The 22,413-nt window shown below is 30.9% G+C and overlaps 2 protein-coding genes across 2 annotated transcripts in view; one reads left to right on the forward strand and one right to left on the reverse strand.

Moving 5' to 3' along the window:
- Positions 1 to 22,413, reverse strand: part of LOC107453275 (U8-agatoxin-Ao1a) — a 474,367-nt gene that overhangs the window by 441,374 nt on the left and 10,580 nt on the right. The gene's annotated exons all lie outside the window — the stretch shown is intronic.
- The window catches only part of LOC139425040 (U8-agatoxin-Ao1a-like), a 45,317-nt gene that overhangs the window by 19,973 nt on the left and 2,931 nt on the right, over positions 1 to 22,413 (forward strand). The window contains exons 2-3 of the mRNA XM_071178021.1: positions 14,705 to 14,804; positions 15,700 to 15,760. Of these exons, the coding sequence (XP_071034122.1) occupies positions 14,717 to 14,804; positions 15,700 to 15,760 (149 nt within the window). The 5' untranslated portion in view covers positions 14,705 to 14,716. The remainder of the gene's footprint in view (positions 1 to 14,704; positions 14,805 to 15,699; positions 15,761 to 22,413) is intronic.

Raw genomic sequence — 22,413 nt, forward strand, 5'->3', positions numbered from 1 at the left:
GAATCGCTAAGTGCAGAAAAAGCTTCAATACAGCTAACTCCTTTTTGAGAATGCTAAAGAAAAAAAAAGTTATTTGCTTTTTTTTAAAAAAAAGAATTTCTTTTTCTCAGAAAGTAGTAAGCAGTATTGAAGCTCTTTCTACACTTTTTGTAGGCAGCGATTAAATTATATTTTTACACCGTTTGGACCTTCAATTGAATAGACATGATGATTTTTCATGTTATGTTATCGCATATATATGAGCCGCTCAGAAGCCAATGCGGTTAAGTCCATTTTTTGATATTTTCTGATTTTTGGAAATTTTGATGAAATAAATAATAATCTTCTTAGTTATTAAAGGATTTACTAGTTGGTTACTTTTTTCTAGGTTAGACAGCCCTTTTTTTAATAGCTTCTGAATATATTGTATAATAATTTCAGAAGCCATTGTGAATAAGTCCACCTTTTATCAATATTTTTTTACATAAGCTTTGAAATTAAAATTAAATTCTTCTTTCGATATTTGTTGGTAACACTGAAAAACAAGAAATTCATAGTAACTTCAGGGTTGCCAGACGTAGTATTTTTAATACTACGGTAGTATTTTTTCACCAAAAAAAGGGGTATGGTATTTTTCGTAGTATTTTTTTAAAATGTGGTATTTTTAGTTTTTTTTTTATTTATTTGTTTTATTTTCATTTCCTAAAACAAAGAAAAGCGCCACTCTAGTTTTGAAGTAAAAAACAATTTTTGAAATAATCCAACAGTTTATTTTCTATTAGTCACTGTATCTAGTGATTGTGAAAAATAAAAGTTCGTTTATACTAGTAGACTATATATATTTCTTATCTTTTTCAGCTGCCAAAAGGTATAAGTCCTAAAATTTTTAAGATGCTGTCATTATTTCAATAAATACTTACGTTTTTATTTACACATCTTGTACATATCTTGTTTTTTTGCAGAGTTTACACCTCAAAAAAAAGACTTTATACACTTTTCTAATTAAGTTAATAAACCAAGAATTTTAAAAACTAATGTAACAAAAACATTAATTTTCTCAATTGTTGTGTTTGGGCTTCTGAGCGACTCATATTTTACCTTGAATGACCGAGAATGTCGACATTCATCGTTGAATGTCAACAATCACATAATCGCTTAGAAATACTTTAAGATTGTTAATAGTGTGATTTATTATGAGTATCTAGCTTATTAAAATAGTGTAGCTCAACTATTAGATCGGTGCAGCTCAACTTTCTTATACCTGCTGTTTCGCTTAACGGAAACAATTTAAAAATTCCCAAATACGAAAAATCTAAACATTGCGGTTGCTTTAATCTTATAATTAAATTATCGTTAGGGTAAAAAAATTGAAAAACTGAAAAGAAAACAGTACTTGATCGTAAAGAGAGAAAAAATTGTATTAATGTTTTTCCGTCATAATTTACTTTATGTGAAAAGGTACCCATCTGGATTGTGAATGATTTGGATCAAAATTCCATTATGCTAGAAAAAGCTTTTCCCCCTAAAAAAGGAAAAAGAAAAAAGACTAAAACAAGTGGATCCAATTATTTTCGCTTAATAAATGTTTCTCTTTCTTTTACATTTGCAGTACATTTTCATGCTTCACCTGATGTTTAGAAAACATGTGAGAAAATGCAATTTTTTTTTTACTTTTAATCAAAAACACAATTAAGAAGCATGAAAGAAAAATGACGAAAAATTGACACAAGCTTTATCAAATTAAACATGTTTTATTAGTATAATGTTTTACCATTGAAAAAATTATACATTCGAAAGTATTAAAAAACCTGATATATGATTTTTAATATTTTTAAACTAATATCTGAATGACGATTTGAACAGTTTATTTCAAATAAAATGGCTGTTCAAGTTTTAATTTTCAACAATTATTTTAAATGAAATTACGTAAATTAAGATATCAAAGAAAGATATTTGAAACTTATAATTTATGAATTTAAAAAAAAAATTAAACAACCTCAATGCCGCTTTATTCTATTCTGGAGAGAAAAAAAAAGAAACATTCTAAAATCGAGACTTCTTATTTAAAAAAAATAACACTCTCAGCGTCGTGGCAATCTTTTCAGAAACATTTCAACATTCTATTCACTAATATTTTGAAACATTTTAATTTTATGCCCTTTGCATACACATAAAACAGTAATGGATTACACACATCTTATTCAATTAGAGCAAATGAAACAATGATGTTAACTGATACCTTAGAATATTGGGATAGTATTGATATTTGAAGTAATTTTGACAATAAACTCACCCTTACAATATTTTTTGTAATTATTTCTCATCCAACTTGCTTACCTTGTATAATTTCTTTTATAAAAATAAGTAAAAAAAATGCAAATATTTTAAAAATGGTGAGTTTGCGTTTAAAAGAAATTTTAAAAATTATGAATAATTGCTACAAGTTGTACAAATGAATTTTTTTTACAGTTTTCTATTTCTAGTTATATGGAATAGAAAGTTTCCTTTACTTCTTTTTATAGGTCAATAAAAACTCTTAATTAACGATTTAAAAAATTACAATATTCGAATTTAAAAGGATATCGGATTTCCAATTAAACAAGCGCGTGAGCTCTGAAATTTGATTAAGGAATTATTTAGTGGGAAGAATTTTAAAACCTCTCTCCAATCTGTGAAGGAAAGAAATTTCTGATTCGCGATTTTGCGTCCAGAAAACTTTTGAATCTTTTAATTTCGGTATCCACATGAGATTTTTTTTTTAATTTAGAGATTTCCTTTGAAATATTTAACGTCTATAGTTAATCATTCTATAATCACTTTCAATTTCTTTTAAGTTATCGAATTTTTCACATTATTTTTACCACGTTTTAAAGGTTTTTTTCGGACAGAGATGGGGATACTCCATGTTGAACTACGAAGTGTTATATACTAACAGGAATTTATAATGTTTTAACAAATGTCATTGGATCAAAGATCAAGTTTTAATAGTTCTTTGAATGCTTAAAGCATAATTTATCACCACTACGGTGTATAAATTAATCCACGCAACTTTGCGTAGACAGATCATGAAAGCTCATAAAAATTAAAGGTATTTAATAAGTATATTACAAAAAGCAGATTAAAATTTTTTAGCAAGTAAAGGTAGAACTCGTATATAATTAAACTATTAAGCAGCTGCCAAAGCACAAAATAGTGTGTTTTGGCAACTGCACATTGTCTGAGATCACTGTACCTTAAATACTGATGAAAACTTATTTGCATAAAATATCAGAAGCATGATCGAGTTATAGGGAACTTAGAACGCCTTCTTTCATGCCTACCACGTTCTCCAAACTTAATACCTAACATACTTAAAAAAAAAATACTCCTAACTTAAAATAGTTCGTTCACCAGAAGTTGGCACTTGGCTTCACCTCTTTGGACAAAGTTTATTTAAGCGAGGGAGTAAGATGAGAAATATATTCGCGCCTGAAATTGAGACAACACTTAATGTCCGCCAAACGCAAACAGTGAATTCTTTTTCAGTCACTTACTTCGCTTTATCATCTGATATTATACCTTTCGTCACTCTAGCTAATTATACACATTGCAAAATCTTTCAAAAAGGGACGCACTATTCACTCAAAAGAATCAAATTTATGAAAGAAAGGTTTGACAGTCGCTGCTTATTGGTTTCTTTTGAAAAATTCCATGCAAATTTACAAAATATTTAATCAGTGTCTCAGTGAAAATACCAACGCACCACACGTTATTTTTGAGACTCATAAACAACTGCTTTTGCGAAAAGTGCATTTTTTTAATATTACAAAACAAAAAATAAACCTTTAGTTATATATACTGTGATATAACTTATAATAAATGCAAACTATGTTTGATAAATGCTGTAGGTGAATAATAATTTCTAACTATTTAACTTTTAATTTATACCAATGGTGAAAACGATCAATTTTCATTTTTACTTGTTTTTCCCCCCTATCATTCCTTCATTTTCTCTTCCCATTTTTATCATGAAAATTTCCTTTTATCCATACATTTTTTTCTATTTTTTTTTCTTTCACTGACACTACATTTTAGAAACCACGACGCATTTAGGTAGGCATCAATATTAGATTAATATCATTTTTCCATGCCTAATACGTTATTGTTCAGAAAAACCTAACAATAGAGTTTTTATCTCTTTTGTGAGTGTCATTGATGATTTATTTGATTGACGATTTTTTTAGACTCACCCTGGACCTTTTAGGACCCCTAAAAATCACCTAAACAAATTCACAAATGTTCACATGTTTCTCAAAATTTTGCAGTTTATGAAAATCTGGTAAGGATTACGCTAGATTCTGGGAGGACAACAAATTGCGCTTTTGAGCCTTTCTGCGGAGTCACAAGCTTTTTATATTGAAGTTTACTTTTGAATTAATTTACATCTTAAGAAATGTCCATGAAGATTCAAGAGTTTGTGGGGAGAGTAGTTTTCGACAATGTCAATCAATCCTCATCTTTGAAAAGGTAGTCCAGCAGAGAATAGAGTTAGCATGTCTTATATACTAGTGAATTTGAATTGCAATTTTTTTGTGGTAGACACTACAGTACGTTTTAGTACTACAGTACAGGGTACCTTTTCATTGATGAAGGTTGACATTGCCGACAACAACTCTCCCCAACATTGGTGACCTGGGCGTCGTGTGAATCTGCCTACCTTGACAGAAACTGCCACTTCGCTTTGAACACGCCTACTTCGATGGACCGTCCGTATTGAACTGTTGACTTGTGACTGTAACATTGTTCTACTCACGCTGTTGCTTCGCAGACATGATCACACACAACGTTTACCTGTATACACTTGACTGCTAATGGTAACACAGGAGCTACCACGACCATGAAATTATTACAGCTCTCACGAATGGCACTAAAAATGTGGTGATCCTAATACAGCTCTCCCCGCTTCTCACGTCCAGCAATAAATCAACTAGTGGTATCCGTTCATCGAATTCTATCAGAGATATAATTCTGGTGGGGGAGTATTGTAGTGTGTCTACCACTACAAAAATACAATTCCAATTCACTGGTATATATAAGACATGTTAATTCGATTCTATGTGGGGGGTACCTTTTCATAGATGAAGGTTGACATTGTCTCTCCCATCAAGTTCATATTGCTCCTCTGATTCAAATCTCTCCTTTATGATTTGGTGAATTTAATGTTTAAATTTTTTTTTAACGTTCCAAAAGCTTTTTTGATTATTTCAGAGTTACATTTGAAAGAAAATTCACTTCCTTGATATCCTTGCATAGTTGACAGTGTATCATAATTAGTTTCTATGACAGGGGTTCCTAAAATGTCTTTCGTGGAACCATAATGTTCCGTAACTGAGTCGAGGGTTGCGAGAATAAGGAATTTTCATTACCCAATAAATTCATTATTTGATCTTTTGGTTATTAAATGCTTTGGTCATTTTTATGAAATTATTTGCGCAAAATATCAGCGTAAAAAGAAATGACATAAATTAAAAGAAAAAATGTATTACTAATAACACTAAAATTACAAAAGGAATATGTCTCGATAAAAAAATTTAAAGTTTCAATTTTTCAACTCAAAACAAAATAACCAAATTCCACAATAAAGAAATATGTTGCACAAAAAACTATTTTTAAAGTTTAGAGCAGTTCTTTAAAGTTTTCATTTCAAGGAAAACCATTATTCAGCTTATTTCATTTGTTTTCAACTTATGTTCCAAAACCAAAATGGGAACTAGTCTAGATGACGCTCCTCACCCGAAAATTCAACTATTTGACATTAAACCCAATTCTGATACAATTATTAATGAAGAAAACGCAATTCTGGAATTATTAATGAATTAAAACCCCAATTCTAATACAATGATTAATGAATGAAAAAACCTCATTCTTCTCATTATTTTCAAAATAGTTTTGTATTTTTCTTTCGTTAAAATGTTCACGTGATAATGAATTTTGCTTTCAAAATAAGGGTTCCCCCAAAAGATCAATCATTTAGGGTTCCTTAATCAGAAAAAAAACTCAGAACCGGTATACATAGTTTAAAACACTAATATAATCATCTTCCAAAATAACCCAACGAATAGAAATAACTAGTGGGCTGCGCCCTTTGCTCGCTAACGCTCGCCAACCCCCGAAAATTGCTACGCAATCTTATATGGTTTGATTCGCAAACCAAGCTCGCTTCTAACTTAGGTACATTGCAAATGCACAAAATTCTAAGAATTCAAAACAATCATTCAAAAACCATATAAATTTTTTTTTTTAAAAAAATTACATCTTTTTAGTAAATACTAAGTCATTAAAATAAATTTGAATTCAAATAAAGGACATGCAATTCGTTAAACCTATTAGAAATGTGCTATAGTATAAAATCTTAGGATAAAATTTCTAAAACTGATCTCTTTAAAAAGGTTAAATTTTTGGCTATAATTTAAGTCTATGATAAATTGAAATAAGTGAATTGCAATGGAAAAACCTGCATAAACAAAACATTATGTTTTTAAAAAATAATAACCATGAACGATTCAAAACTTTGTTAAAAACATAAGTATAAGTCTTAGAACTTTGGCATACAACAGAAAAACTTGCAGAAACTAAACATTAATTTGCAATAAATATTAAATACGAACAAATATTGAGAAAGATTAAGGGCTTTGTTAATAACAAAAAAATAATTACACATTTGGTGAGAATGCTCTCTGGTTATTTCAGTTTCCGTTTTTAAAAGCGCTATATGTTGAGCCACCTCTGCTAGATTTGTCATGTGACATTTTTATCGGCAATCATTGGTCGATTTTCGAGCGTTGCCGTTCGGGGAGTTGTAATGAGACTTTTTTTTGTCGCCGTGTAAGAGTAATATTATATATAGATATATAGATAGATTACTGTCCTACTATAGAAGTACATATCTTGACAAACCGAGTATAGTAATCCTGGTGTTAATTGCTTTCCGCTATTTCTACCAAAATAATGAGTTAGTGCTCAATTTTATTATTAAAGTCTTACTGTTTTGAAATCGAAAGCAGTTTTTAACAAGTAGTGTTTATTCACAGTATACTGCATAAGTATCAGTAGAATTCAAAATTTTCTTGAATTCACCTGATTATTCTTACATATTGGGAAAAAGCCCATATCCGGAAAACTTAATATGACGAAGGAATACAATGCTATACATTAATTTAAAGCACTAATGCTCTAACCAGTTTCTAAACTAGCCCAACGATAGAATATTACTACCCCACGTTAAAAGTTATATCCTAACCAGCCAAGAATATCAATCCTGGCGTTAATTGCTTTTCGCCAATTTCCGTCAGAATAATCTGAAATACATCCCTGTCCGATAAGCGTGAAAAAATTCTTTTGTCCAGGCCTATCATTTGGGTGACAGTTTCGACGACACGCTTATTAGGTGGGTCTAATTTGTTCGATGCAATCTGGCAGACTAAGTGGAATGTGAACTGATTATTGCCAGACACGAGGACATCCCCGTCCGAGCACAAATACCGTTTCCTGCAAATTGATTGTAACTTTGCAAATGGTGGTATGCAATCCATCTCTCGGGTGGAGTTCGTGGACTGTCCCCGCATTCATTTGTTGGCGGTTGCCGAGATCCCTAAATTCAGTCAGATTTCTACAGAAAGAATGGTAATTGAATAATTTTCAATTGTGCTGTGTCAATAACAAATAGTCAGCAGGATTCATTGATAGCAAATGAATAACTGAATTTAAATGAAGTTGTCTGAGATAACTTTTAATCTCATATTGGGTGTATAAAAATACCGAGTACAAAAATCACGATCATTAAATAAAATAATTTCGAGACAGCGAGTTTTCGAGATAAGTTCAGAACTAAATATGTTCTGAAAAATATATTCTAAACTAATAATTTTACTCCGGAAAGTAGTTATGAAACTTAAGAATTGTTATTATTAAATATGAATGCAATAATAGTTGACTATAAGTCTAAATATAACAATGATAATTTTATTTTTAAAAAGACAAAAATGATTATGCCTTAAATAAAATAAAAAAATTCTATTTCGAAAAAAAAATTTACATAATAAGATTTTCGAGATGTCTACATTGTACTGTAATTTAATATACACAGTCTCTGGTCAAATTATTAGACACATTATAAGATTGTTTGTTAAATCTTAATTATCAGGTACTACTATAACAGCTTTGTTTTTACGTGATTGAAACCAGTTTGTAGTTTTTTATGTTAGTGCATCCATTGGTTAACATTTGTATTGCAATACGTTAAAAATAAATACAAATAGGAAGTACTATATAAATTGAGGGTTTTTCACAACCTAGGTACATGCTTGGAGGAAAGAAAAGTATTATGTAAAAAATCTCCTGGATAAAAACCAATTACATATATGCTGAAATATAAAAGTACTGCATATAAACTCGTGCAAATCATGCAATTATTAAAAAACAACAGTGAGTCTAATTACTATAATATACTTTATATAATTAATAGGTTGTCGGGCTACCGAAGCGGGGGTGCCATCTCCTCCGCAGAGGATCAAAATTGTGATGGCATGTCTTCGGATCATCCTCCGGGATGTTCCGTCGCCAATAGCCCATTGTGCAGCTCTAGTGCGACGTAAATTAATAACATATAATAAATATTCTATATTTATATAATATATCCTCCAATTTATCCAATCATCGAACTTATATATCATCTAATTTAACTAATATTATACACGAACGTAATCAAGTGAAAACTGGTTTCAGTAGCGTAAAAATAAAGTTGTACAGTACCACCTGATAATTAAGATTTCACACAGAATATTATGGTGTGTCTAAAAATCTGACCAGGAACTTTATATATAATATGGCTCCTGAAAAATATGCTGTGTCATTTCCAGATCAGCAGAACCCGTTTTCAATGAAATTCATTCACTTTTGATACGGAAAGAATAAATTATTTCTTTTTAACTTGCGAATAAAAGAGTGAAATAGTAAATGAATGAACTAGTGAGTAAATGAGAAGACACTATGTGGATAAATGAATAAGTTAACGAGTGTGAGAATAAATGAGCTAAAGAACATCAACCAACTCTTGTTCATAAAAGAACCAAAAAAAAAAGCAGATGGAAACTCTGTTACAAACTCGTTCTCATAAAATGTGAGTGATCAATTGAAATCATGCTCTGCAAAGATGAGACTAAAGAGAGCGGAATAATATGTTCCTTACTTCGCGGGCTCTTTCAGAAGATGATGATCAACAGATGGAGTGTCAGGTAATCAATACCGCGGAAGCTATGTATGTAACAAAGCTTGAAGTTTACCCATCCTATGTGGATTAAGAAGAAAATCGAATCCCTCCAAAGATATAAAAGTTGTTTATAAGTGACGCTGTCAAAGTTAATTTGTTGAACCAAACATCGTGTGGATCGATGCATGGAAAATGACAAATTTAAGTATCTTTTTGGTGTAAAAATTGTTTTATTCATTCAATTATTAAATTGTTTGATTTATTCCATTATTTGTGGATACTAGTTAAGACTTGGAAAAACCAGTTAGAGGGATGAACTGCTTTCTTGTTAAGTAGAGCAAAGTCGAATTCGTCAGTACGTTTTGTATTATCACGTTGTTATGCGGCCTAAAGCAAAACAAAAAATAATAATAATCTGCTGTGATTGAAAATTTGTCAATTTTTTCCTTGGGAGCTTTGTGGGATTGCAGACGCGTTTTGCACAATTGTATGTACGACGATGGTGGATGAATTTACATAGAAAAAGAAAAAAGTGTTAGAAAAATGGCATTCGGGAGCGAAAGTAATGCAGATAATTTTTATGCAAAGACTAATATTTAACTTTTTTCACTTGCCCGAGATAATTTGGGCTAGTAAACTGATGGTAAGTCAAATATTTTTTTACGCATAAAAAAACTTGAAATTTCAATTTAGAACTTGTGTATTATGTTTTGTTTTAGGTCCTTATACTTTTTAATGAAGTAAAAAATATTTAATCTTTTTTCTCCAAAAAAAAATTGGCAAGAGAAGCGGTTAACATACTCTCTTAATTAAACACGAAATTTCCAGAATGCGGTGTCCCTATCTGAACACACTTTCTATTCTTCAAAAAATGTCTATTCAGAGAAAAAAATTTGTTTCTTTACCAAATAAGTATAATGTGATATAATAGAGAAATAATTTTCTTTATGCTGCTAAAAAGTTTAAATCAGATCATTCAATGAAAAGTTACTTTATTTCTTATCCTGCATTGAACAGTAGACCCATTTTTGAGTTTACGACTATTAATGTTCCCCCCTGGCATAGTTTCGAACCAAACCCAGAAAACAAGGGAACTTTTTGGATCACATATTGGGACTAACTATTGTGTAGGTCTTTTTCATACAACTAACCCATATTTGTGTTGTAAAGATAACACACAAAACTCCCATGGTTTGTCCAACGGCAAGTCAATTATATCGCATATTATATGTCTACCACTGAAGATAATTTTTCTTCAGTGAATGAAGATATCTTTCTATTCTCAAACCAGAAACAGAATTCGTATCTACCAGGCATCGCTAGTTTTTGCAAGGTACAAAAGGTACAAAGTACTTGATCGCTAATATTCGTGCAAGGTACGAATTTTTATGGTTCGCAAAATATATTTTCATGAACTCATTGCGCGATTCCATCAATTTTTATATCTTATTCCGAGTAGAGAATTTCTAAACTTAATCGACAGATGGTAGTTTTTCGAATTCAAAAACTCAAGATTTCCTACTTACATTCATCGAAATAAAGAAAATCTAGAAATTTTAAGTTCCTTTTATATTTAATATAAAATTTCAGTCTGTTTTAAATTCAGCTATCTGTTGCAAGCATACAGAATGCATTTTTTTTTTCAAACTGAGGCGATGCATTCAAATAGAGAATTCCTTTTACATACCGGGAATACATCAGTCAAACTATTCGCATCTTATTTTTCACGGGATTTAAAGAAACAAGAACAAAATCTCTTAAAAATAGAGAGTAAGTTTATTCATAGAAATGGAAATCAGAAGAGAATAAACCAGGAGCGATTGAAATGAGGTCTGTGACGTCAAAGAAACGAGTAAAAAGAACTATATTCTTCGTTTGCCAATACTTTCGTTCTAAAAGACAGCTTTATACTTACTTCTGTAACTCCTGAATCTGTATTAAAATTAATTAAATTATGATACTTATGATAGTTTTATTTTAAACTTTATTCTCTAACTTAATAAATGTTACGGCGTTAACTTGCACATTATTTGTTCAAGAGCAAGATCAAAGGTTTTTCCACAATTTACCTAAAACATATATATTGACGTTTTCAGTACTGTTAAAGTTTAAAAATTTAGTTCTCTCATCCGATCAACAAATTTGTTGATTGATTGTATTTATTGATTTGAATTTTTTAATTATTTGTTTACGTCGTACTAGAGCTGCACAATGGGCTATCGGTGACCGTCTGAAAAACATCCCTGAGAATGATTTGATGAAATGCCATCGTACTTTCGATCCTCTGCAGAGGGGATGACTCCCCTTTTCAGGCTCCGTCGAGCTACTAAAGCAGGGAATGATTCCCCAGCTTCGGTATTCCAACGACCTCCTCGCGAAGTCCAGCACTTCACGGTAGGACAGTTTAACAGGAACTTGTTTAACTGGTAACATTTTAACTGTGTGCGAGTGGTCACCCATCCGCACACTGACAACAGCCAGTGACGCTCGACTTCGATGTTTTAGTGGGAACAATGTCTTAACGATCATTCCACTGAGGGACTGAATTTTTAGTTTTTCAAAAAGAAATAACGGACATGACATTATTTCCTTAACACTAGAAAGACTGGGATTTAGTATATACCTCTATATTGCCCAAAAGCAGTCAAAATGACTGGATCGTTAAAGAATAACTAATGTGTCAAAAAATTTGTTTAAAATTAAATTTATGATATTTTTTTATATTATTCACAGTTATATAGCAAGTTATTAGTAAATATTAACAATAAAAAATTACATGTTGTACAAGAAATCCCAAAATTCGAAGAAATTTTGTCATTATATACACCTTTGTTTTTCTAATTGAAATTAAAAAGCAGTCAAAATGACTTCCTTGGGCAATCTAGTGTTAATTGTAATAATATTTTTAACCTACTCTATTTTTTATTTCATAGTTTTTAAAATGATTGATTCTATCAGCTAAAATGTTGATTGTTTTGTAACTTGATTTTTTAGTTGACAGAAAATAAATAACAAACATGTTAATTTAAACTTACAGAAGCCTAACTTTTGTTCCATAAAAGAAATTATTTTCAGTTTACCCCAATATGCAAATTATTTAGGTAGTTAACTACCTAGTTAATTGTGAGAAATAAAGCAATTTTTTGGTACTTTAATGGATCACCCTAGTGAATCTGCTGAATAACAGTTTGACATATATTAACTACTGATTTTACTATTATGACTCATATGTATTACTGACTTCTACACACTTTTAATAGATAGAAACTATTAAATACGAAAACAATACTTCTTATTTCGATAAAAATGAAACAGTAACTACAAACAATTTACAGAAAGAATGCTTAGAAAAAAAATATTCTATAGGGTATTATATTAAAAAACTAACAACTATGAATACATTTTAATAGATAACTATCAACCATATAAAAAAAGAACTACAAAAGAAAACAAGATTTAAAGGTGACTTGTAAAATGTAAAATAGATTGATTAAATTTTAAGGAAGCTATACTTTCTCAACAGCGGAAACACGCTCCTGATAAGAAAAAAAAACGAATTCGAAGAATAAATTAAATGTATGTAGTTTGAAAAAGATTCCTTCACACTAAAGTGGCACATTAAAATCTCCTTCGAACTTTGGATTTAACAACTTTGTCTGACACAACTCAAAGTCTAATTAGAGCAGAACTGCCACTTAAAGCTCTTAACATATAACTCCCAAATCTGTACTTTCAAATGCAAACGAACAAAAATATCAAGATTGCAAGACGTAGAATTCTATGTTTTCACTTTTAAAAGTAAACATTTCTGTTTCAAACCCAGACATATTCTAGGTAATCAAAGACCGTGGGTGAAAGGTCTTTTTCATAGACAAGTCGGAATGTTTTGGAGCATTTCATCATCTTCCTTTATTAAAAGTAAAGTAAATCTACCAGAAACCAGAGATTAAACCATAAAGGAGAACAAAAACATTATCAGATTTAACCATTCCTTATCGCTGCTGCCTCAAGACTAATAAACTACGGCGGATCTGCTTTGAGGAAATCACAGGCACCCTTTTCTTCCCTTTTTATAGTCATCACAAGATTTAATAACGGTAAAGATGCCATCTTTTTTAATTTCATCGGTGGAACTGATATTTGTGGAGGCGCAATAATGTAGCTTTTGTTGTTCATATTATCTGTGTTTTATCCATAAGTCAGGGATCAAATAGGATAGATAACTGTTTTTAATGCTGCGGTCTATTAGTAAGATACTGTATTATTAACTTGCCATAGTGATTGCACGAAACTTTAGATAAATCAAGCATTACTTAAACTAAAATAATCTATGGAAAATACTTTTATAGATAAAATGAGTTTTTTTAGTCTGAAAAATACAAGCCTATTATTAAGCGAGCTAAATTGTTATTTTTTTCAGTTCAGAAAAAAATACGACTTTTTAATTCATGTGAAATGTTTTTAATAGATAAATGTTCTTTTTCACTCTCGATAAATAAAAAAACAGTGACTTTGAATGGGTGTGAAATGTTTTCAATAGATAAAATATTACTTTTCAGGCTGAATAAAAATAAGAATGATTTCCCACTCTGAGCAAAATGCTATTAATAGATAATTCTACAATGAAATTGAAAAAAATACACCGTAAATGCTTTATGATTACACGAGAAAAAATAATTAATTTATTTTTTCTGTTATTAATGCTATGAATGCTAAAATAAAATTTCAAAAAACAAACTAATAAAACAAAATTAAAAAAAAAAATTTTTTTTTGCTATTAGTAGCTTATTTAAAAATGCCGAATATATTTAAGAAATCTAAACTTAAAATTTTTTTATTGCTGACGTTAATTTTTCTATTGCATGGCAGAACAAGTATTATTTATCAGTCAGAATCAAAATGCCTTCCTACTTTATGTTACAATTTTAATAGATAAATTGTCAGTGATAAATCAACATAAAGATTTAATGACTACTCTGTTTCAGTACAATGCATACTTTGAGTGAAATATACTTAATAGATAAAACTTAGTAGTGTGAATTAAAAAAAAAAATTCTAGGATCAAAATGTTTTTAGTTGATTAATTTTTATTAATAAATCTGTATAAAAATATAACTTTCTACTTTGTACAAAATATTTTAATAGATAAAATGACATTTTTCAATCTGCTAAAAAATACGACACCTTTGCAATGTATTTTTTTACTCTGCACGAAAATTCTTAACAGGCAATATATTGTTTATGAGTTTGTATAGGAAATACAATGATTTTGATGCGAACAAAAAACAGAAGCAAATATGATATAATTGTGCCCCAAAATAATAATGTATTTGAAAATTTTGGAGTTGCACCGCATTTACAATGAACGCTTACATTTATCTTAGTGTATAAAATTACTATGACTTCCTACTCTACGAGTATGCTCTATGTTTTCAATGTATAAATTACAGGAATAAATATTGTTTTCATTTAAAATAGGTGTTTGTCAAAATGATGAAGTCCTATCTTTTGTTTGTGACTGTAGTCACTTTCATGCTGGTACACAGCATGGTTGCAGTACCTTACCCACCAGCTCTTGGTAAGTATTATTTTTCTCCTACACAACAAGTTACGTTCAATACGTGTAGGTACGTATACACGTAAAGTTACGCGTAGGTTTTTATATGGCTACATACTAGAGTAGAAAATAGTCTGGTGATATTTTTGAAATCACACTTACTAAAAAAGGTTGCGAAAATTGGTACATATTTGTAGGGATACATATAGCTGAGCAAAGCAAAAACCATTAAGATTTACCTTTAACCTCAAGAACCGGTATCCAATTAGATGTCACGGGATAATATAAGCGGTTTCGAGCAGCTGACTCAGTTTTGGGTACACAACTATCAATGTTCAACTCCATAGCCTTTCAATTGTGTGTCCAATTCAGAAGACAAGGAATCGAAAATGGGGACAAACAAGCTTTGTGTAGAACTTTTTGATGCAACTTTGATTTCCCCATTATCGTTACATGGAGTGAAAATCCACGGAAACCGACTGTTACACCAGCAACAAGAGGTTTCTAGCTCACTTAGGACGTCTGCAGCGTGATCGGTTCGAGCTAGGAACAGAACTCGAATCAAAAATTTGGGAGGAGAGTGTTCGATAACCTGACACACCACTGCTCTTTGCAAATAATAAAGCCATTTTACTATAAGACAGGGTAATAACTTATACCTTATGAGTGTTTATTAAATGTGCATGTTTTTAAGCACTTAACTACGTAAGTAGGCATTACTCTTAACTACACATTATGCATTAACCAGTTTCAAAATTTACAATAACTTACACGCTTGCACGTGTATTAATGATTTATACATTTATGGTGTGATAAATATACACCATATACATTATGACATTTTATTTACAAATGGAATTTGTAACTCATTCATCGTAATGTAAAACTAACTTTTTTTCCCTTTATTTTATTACAGATCGAAATCTTTCAGAAGATTACAGTGACAATAACTTGGAAAACATGATGAGGACTGATAAGTATGCATTACACAACACTCTCTTAATCAGTATAATATTTTATGGACATTTTTGATAACTCTTCCAGTGGATGGTTCGAGTCGAGTTTAAGGAAAGGAGAATTTAATGCGGCTGTACTGCTCGAAACATAAGGCAAATCCTAAACAATACTAATTGCGAAAATTAAGAGGTTGAAAAAAGCTATTACTTTATTAAGCAATGTTAGACGATATTCCTGATGCAAAAACAGAATATTAAAAATAAACAAAGAAAAAATTAGAATGGAGAAATAAATTTGACTTTGTGAAAATCATAAATCACGCTATCATGAAAATCAGTCACAGGATTCGTGATATCGGTATCATAAATCCTGAGTTTATCTATAGAAAATATAAATTTTTTTCCCGAAAAAATTACAATAAATAAACTAAATAATATACAACTAAAAATAGATAAAATAAATATAAATAGTACATTTCTTCACAAAAAATTAACAATTTCAAAATGAACTCTTTAATAAAGTCAATTTATCATAATATTCAGTTATTTATTTTTTCTTTTAGAGGTACATTAAACGCAGGTTCGTTTTTTTTATAGAATATTATTTCCTAAGCTTGACTTTTTAAAAAAAAAATACAGAGAGAAAAAATGTCGTTGAATCTATCACTATTCGGAAAGGAAAATTGTATAAAATACAAGATTCTTAATTTTTGTAACAAATCTTGAGGACAGTTCTCGAATTTTAATAATTGTCCTCTAAATTTTTATTCTCTTTAAAAACAGAAAATTTATTCAAATCTTAACATATTTTCTATGGAAATCTATTTTTTAGATGCAGTTAAATAACAAAAATGTGTGCGTTTTGTTTTAAAATTTAAATCGAGGTTATTTTTCTGACAGAGATTTTTCTTCTTGGAGATTTTCTCCCAGAGAAATACAAACGAAAAGCAAAAAAGCAACATTCCAAAGCTATATGATTGTCTGAAAATAATTTCTAAGAAAAAAAAAGTTTTAATAATTATGAGCTATCCCAAGTAAAATTTTTTGTTGGTTTTCCATTGATGGTCCAACATAGTCTTGATGGTAACCATCAATAATTCCATCAAAAACAATTATATTTTTGATAGTATCCAACATAAGTAACTATCGCCCCAATATAGAGATTCGGACAGGTTTAAGATGGTCCAACAAAATAGAAACTTGTTTTGATGGTTTGTTCATGTTGAACCAAACAATTTCCATAATAGTTTCTTAAAAATCAAATGTTGGAACAATCATGAACCATCACTCATTTGATGGGCTCATTTGATCATTTTGATGAGCGAACATAAAAAAAATCCAAATTGTTTGGTTGGTAAATTCCTAAAAACCAACAATTTCCATTAAACCATCATGAACCATCATGGATTATTGGTCCATGAGATTCAAACTTCTCTTAATGGTTAACCATCATAGTATTAAAATAGCATTTTACCTCATGGAATGATGGAATTTTGTTGATATATCATGAACGCATAATGGAAAATGTTGGGTGATTGTGACCATCAAATGATGTTGAACCATCATGAATTTCACTGAAGCCAACATAAACCATCAAAATGCTTTGATGGTGCCGTCAAGAATTTTGACTTTGTTATTTTACGTGTGTTTAACTACTGCAGATTATCATATAATATATACCAATACTGCTCGGTAATGACAACAAGTTTGATGAAGATGTATCTGTATTAGATGAAGATGTATCTGATATTAGTTTTCAACTAACACTTTGCAAACTGAACGAACTGCGCATGAGTTATTTATTAGCTAGCCACTGCGCATTTTTAATACCTCCCCGATCAGTCGGCAAAGTGTTAAGTTAAGACTTACGCGGTAGCAGAAATTCGCTGAGAAACAAAGTTGTTGTTAATTTACGTCGCACTAGAGCTGCACGATGGGTAATTGGCGACGGTCTGGGAAACATCCCTGAGGAGGATCCGAAGACAAGCAATCACAATTTTGATCCTCTTCAGAGGGGATGGCACTCTCTCTTCGGTAGCCCGACGACCTGCACGCGAAGTTGAGCACTTTTCGGTAGAGCAGTTTAACGAGGACCCATACCGCACACTCTCGGTCCCTACGCAGACTGATCCAAGTGGTCACCCACCCGCACGCTGACCGCAGCCAGTGATGCTTGACTTCGGTGATCTGCTGGGAACCGAGTCTTAACGATCAGTCCACTGCGGGACGAGAAACGAAACAAAATTTTATCTTAGATCCAATATAGAGTTATTGTCAATTTATATACGATAGAATTTCAAAATTATTAGTTCTATCTTTCTGGCTTTTAAAATTATTTTTGACTATCCAAAGTATGTACGCAAGAAATAATGTTACATAGTCTTATATTTTGAGAAATAACTACTTTTTACAAATTATAATAGCTTTACTTGAAAGTTTACAAGATCTTTATGCAATTATAATTTATTGTTATTTCAACCAGAAAATTTCACAAACGGGCAACAAAAATAATTATATTTTTATATTTTAAGTCCTAAATAATTTCATAAATGAGTCATTCCATTTTTGTATCGCCTGCATTTTATTTAGCTGGTAAAAAATAACCTAAAGACACAGATCTCGATGCAGTTCACATGGAATAAAACTGATAATTGTGAAGCAAAATAACGAAGATCGAGAGAAGCTTCACTAAGTGTGGTAACTAACTCAGAAAGCTCTCGCAACTCCATATCTGTAGTTGTGTATCTGTAGTAATAATAAAACTAAACAACGCTGAAAGAACAAAACGTATCAGAACGTTATACGATAAAAGAATAATAATAAAGTTTCTAAATTTTTCTAACCTTCCAAATTAAGTATGAGTGTCATAGTTCAGTTTATACTTGCCCGGTATACCCTACACAGATTATTTTTAAGGTAAAGTGCCACTTTCCGGTATATTTCACATTTGACCGGAATAAACTAGGCTGATTTTTTTTTCTAATATAAAGTGCCATAGCCCGTTATTCCTTCGCTCGGTGTACTCAACTCCCATCACTTCTACTTTTCTACATAAAAGTCATTTTTGGATATGGCTACAGTCAGTTAAGAATTTCAAATTATAGATTTGATGTACTTATAGGGAGTTGCTTGACCACAGGTGACACGAATAGCTTGTAGAGGCTAATCGCACCAATATTAGCATCGGTCCCAACAATCTGGACAATTTCGATACTTATCTAACTACCTTAGATAGATACTTTAGTCTAAACTAGTTGAAAATAAAAATGCATAGGGACAAATCTGCGTGACGTAAAGGCAATTAGAAATTATATTGTTTTTAAATGAATTTTCTAATCGATCAAAATAAAATCAGGCGCTTGTCGGTCGTGTCTACGCCTCTGTTATAACTCAAGAGCCTCTTCTGCAAGCGTCCTGAAAATAGGACAGTAGATAAAAGGTGCAATTTAAACCTCCGAAACTAAAATTCGTTTAAAAATTTCAGTTAGATTGTTTTTGAAAGATATTTAAAAAATGAAATTTTCCCCATTGGCTTAGAACTCACCATTAATTTATAATAAACAGCATAAAATTCTGCTTTTTTTTTGAAGATTTTAATGTTAACATCAGTGATGTTTGATAGCTTACCTCTCTCATTAACAAAAAAAAAAAAAGAGTTTTTTGTGCGCTGTTTAATATCTAATTATTTATCATTCTTTATGTCGGATAAACTCGATTAAACTTTGTATCATAAACGGTCACCGAATTAGTATTCCTAAAGTTATATGAAACTCCGTGTTTATTTTATTTCCAGTTGTGCTTTTTAAAAGTTGACTCCATGAAACTATTTTTTAAAATCGACAATTTTTTTAAATAAAAATAAATGAGTGATTGATACTGATTGATTGAAAAAAATTAATGGATTAATAGTGCGAATTTCTTTAAGAAGCATTAAAATATCCCATACTATTACGGATGCCACTGATGCTTGATTAATTTTGATGAGTACTACTTTAAATAAGAGAAATAACCTACGTATAAAAAAGAAAAATTAATGGAGAAATAGTACAAGTCATTTAGTTTATTTGCACAAGTCAGGTGGCAGACAAACTAAGGAATGACTCAAAAGTATTCGTATGATATTTAGTATATTTACCTGGAATACATAGTCAGATTATTTGGAAATTAGTTGTATAATTAGAGTGAATTAGTTTCCGATCACAAGATCAATCACTAACCGAAATTTTCTAAAAATATTAGCTTTTTAAGTCTCTCTGGCAGAAAACAAATTACCGACAATCAATTTATTTTAACCCACGTGCTATAATATATATGTTAGATGTTCCGTAAGAACTACCCTTAATATATATTTTTAGAATTCTTGTAAAACAGGATATTAAAGAATTAAGTAGATTAGTGGAGGTATAACGTATATCAGTATGCTACTATGAAAACAAAAACATTCCTGAAGTCAAACTGAACATTGATATTGGAGATACAAGTTTAATAGTTTGGAGGTACCTAGTAATTTTTAATGGGGAACCGCCGTTGAACTGTATCTTAAAACAAAGAAGTTTTGGATAGTTTTAATACCTCCTTTGGTTTAAATAATTTTATTAATTTTTGGCAAAAATTTAAAGAGATTCTTGTTATTTTTTTAAATAGTTATTGCGACCTTTTATGAGTATAGTTTACTACTTTCCTTTTTGATTAGATTTCTTAACACATTCATCGCGCAATGGCGCGCCTCTGCACTAAATATTCACTCCCAGCCCTAAAATTGAAACAAAGCTCGAATTTCTTTATATCTTGTTTATTTTAATAGTAATAAACTGCCATTAATAACAATGCTTTCAATATGTATTCACAAACACAATAATAATTAAATATGAATAATAATATACCAAAGGCTTTAACAATTGTGATGCTGCAGCCATCTCATAAAAATAAAGACAAAATATTATAAATTGGAATACGCTAAAATGTTAATAAAAATTACGGAGCAAATAAGTGAGATGCGGAGATTCCAAAAAATGCGGAGCAAAACAAACTGAAAAAAAAGGGGGATAACCAAAGAGATAACTATAGAGATAATAAAGAATGGAATACTTGGTATAGGTAAAGAGGGTATTAAAACTTTTCGAAAAAGGAAATCAACATTTCTAGATTTCGAGGAATAATCTAATGTTTTCAAAAATTCTTATAATTCAGTCAACGACCTCTTTAAGATCCAATTCTTCCAAAATGCATGGAAATCTATTTTCTTCTGATTTCAAAATCTTGCAACATCCGAGATTACTACCCTACCTTTACCCCTCTGTTTCTCCTTTTGTTTGCTTAGTTAGTTGGATCTTGTTACTCTACCCTATTGATCAACTTTGTCCACCCCTTTGACAGTGCTGAAACTTGTTAATTTTTTTCTGTGTTTCCCCCTTTCATTCTGTGTTTGGACGCTAAAGAAGGATCTTAAATATGGAACCTAAGCTTTTGTATTTATATAGAGCACAAAGCAAACCCTTTCTTTGAAATATGAAAGCTCTTTTTGAATAGTTTTCCAACTCTCCTTTCTTTAAAAAAAAATTGAAGTTAGCCTCCCTTTCATACTCTCAAAAGTCATTGTTATCTGTATTTGAAAACTCACAAGAATTATATTATAACATACCGTACTAATATACCAAAGGAAATAATTAGACAAATTAGAAGGCCCACAATGTAGCACACTATTTAAGTATGCATGTATATATTTCTAATTACTTATAATAGAGTTAGAATGGAGATATTATTGCTCATATAGTGTACATATATATGGGCCATAGCACCCCCTCGCAAGCCTCTAGCTAACTTCTGACCAGACAAATATGGCAAGATCGGAAAAGTAACATTTTTCAAACGTTATGGCTCTAAATCTTAAAATGAACAAGGACAGAATTCGAGCGATATTTAAAGTAAAGCTTTCATATGTTGAGGTCGGTCCTTACGGAATACAATATTTATGTAAAACATGTGATATTTTCAGAGCACTGCCTTTTATAGTTCATCTAAAAAAGAGCTCTCCTAGCCATCCGTCTGGACCCTCTGACTGTGACTATAGTAACGACCTATAATTATTTCAAGTCATTGTTTAGGGCAGGTTTTGACTCGAAAGAAGGAGAATACTTTTCTTCCGTCTTCTGAGTTAAACCTAGAGAAAAGAGAAACTACCCTCCCTGAAATGCGCTATTCTTATTTCCATAGCAGCAGACGGACTCAGACTTTGTGGTGGGGGGAGTTCTTACCGTAGACAAACTATAGATAGAGATATATTACAGTCTCACGATGCATAACGTATGCTGCCATACTCAGGTTCTGCACTAGCTCTGTAGCGCAGTGTTCTCCAACCCCCGATCCGCGGACCGGTACCGGCTCGTGGATCAAATGGTACCGGGCCGCCCATTTCATTGAAACTGAATTTATACCCCAGATTAAAAACATCTGTGTTCCATTAAAATTTTATTTATTTAAAAAAAGGGGGCCCCCGAAGGTAGAGACAAATTTTTGTAATGTATCATTGTCTCCGATTACCCCCCAGATGGAACAGTCTCATTGCAAAGAAGCAAGCTTAGGGTTCTCATTGATTTAACGTTCTAGTAAGTTAAAATGCTAAATTACTTTATATTTATTTTTTGGTGTAACTGTGAGTAAACTTTGTATCATAA

The sequence above is a fragment of the Parasteatoda tepidariorum genome, chromosome 2 (assembly GCF_043381705.1).
Source record: "Parasteatoda tepidariorum isolate YZ-2023 chromosome 2, CAS_Ptep_4.0, whole genome shotgun sequence".
In the NCBI taxonomy this organism is placed as follows: domain Eukaryota; kingdom Metazoa; phylum Arthropoda; class Arachnida; order Araneae; family Theridiidae; genus Parasteatoda; species Parasteatoda tepidariorum.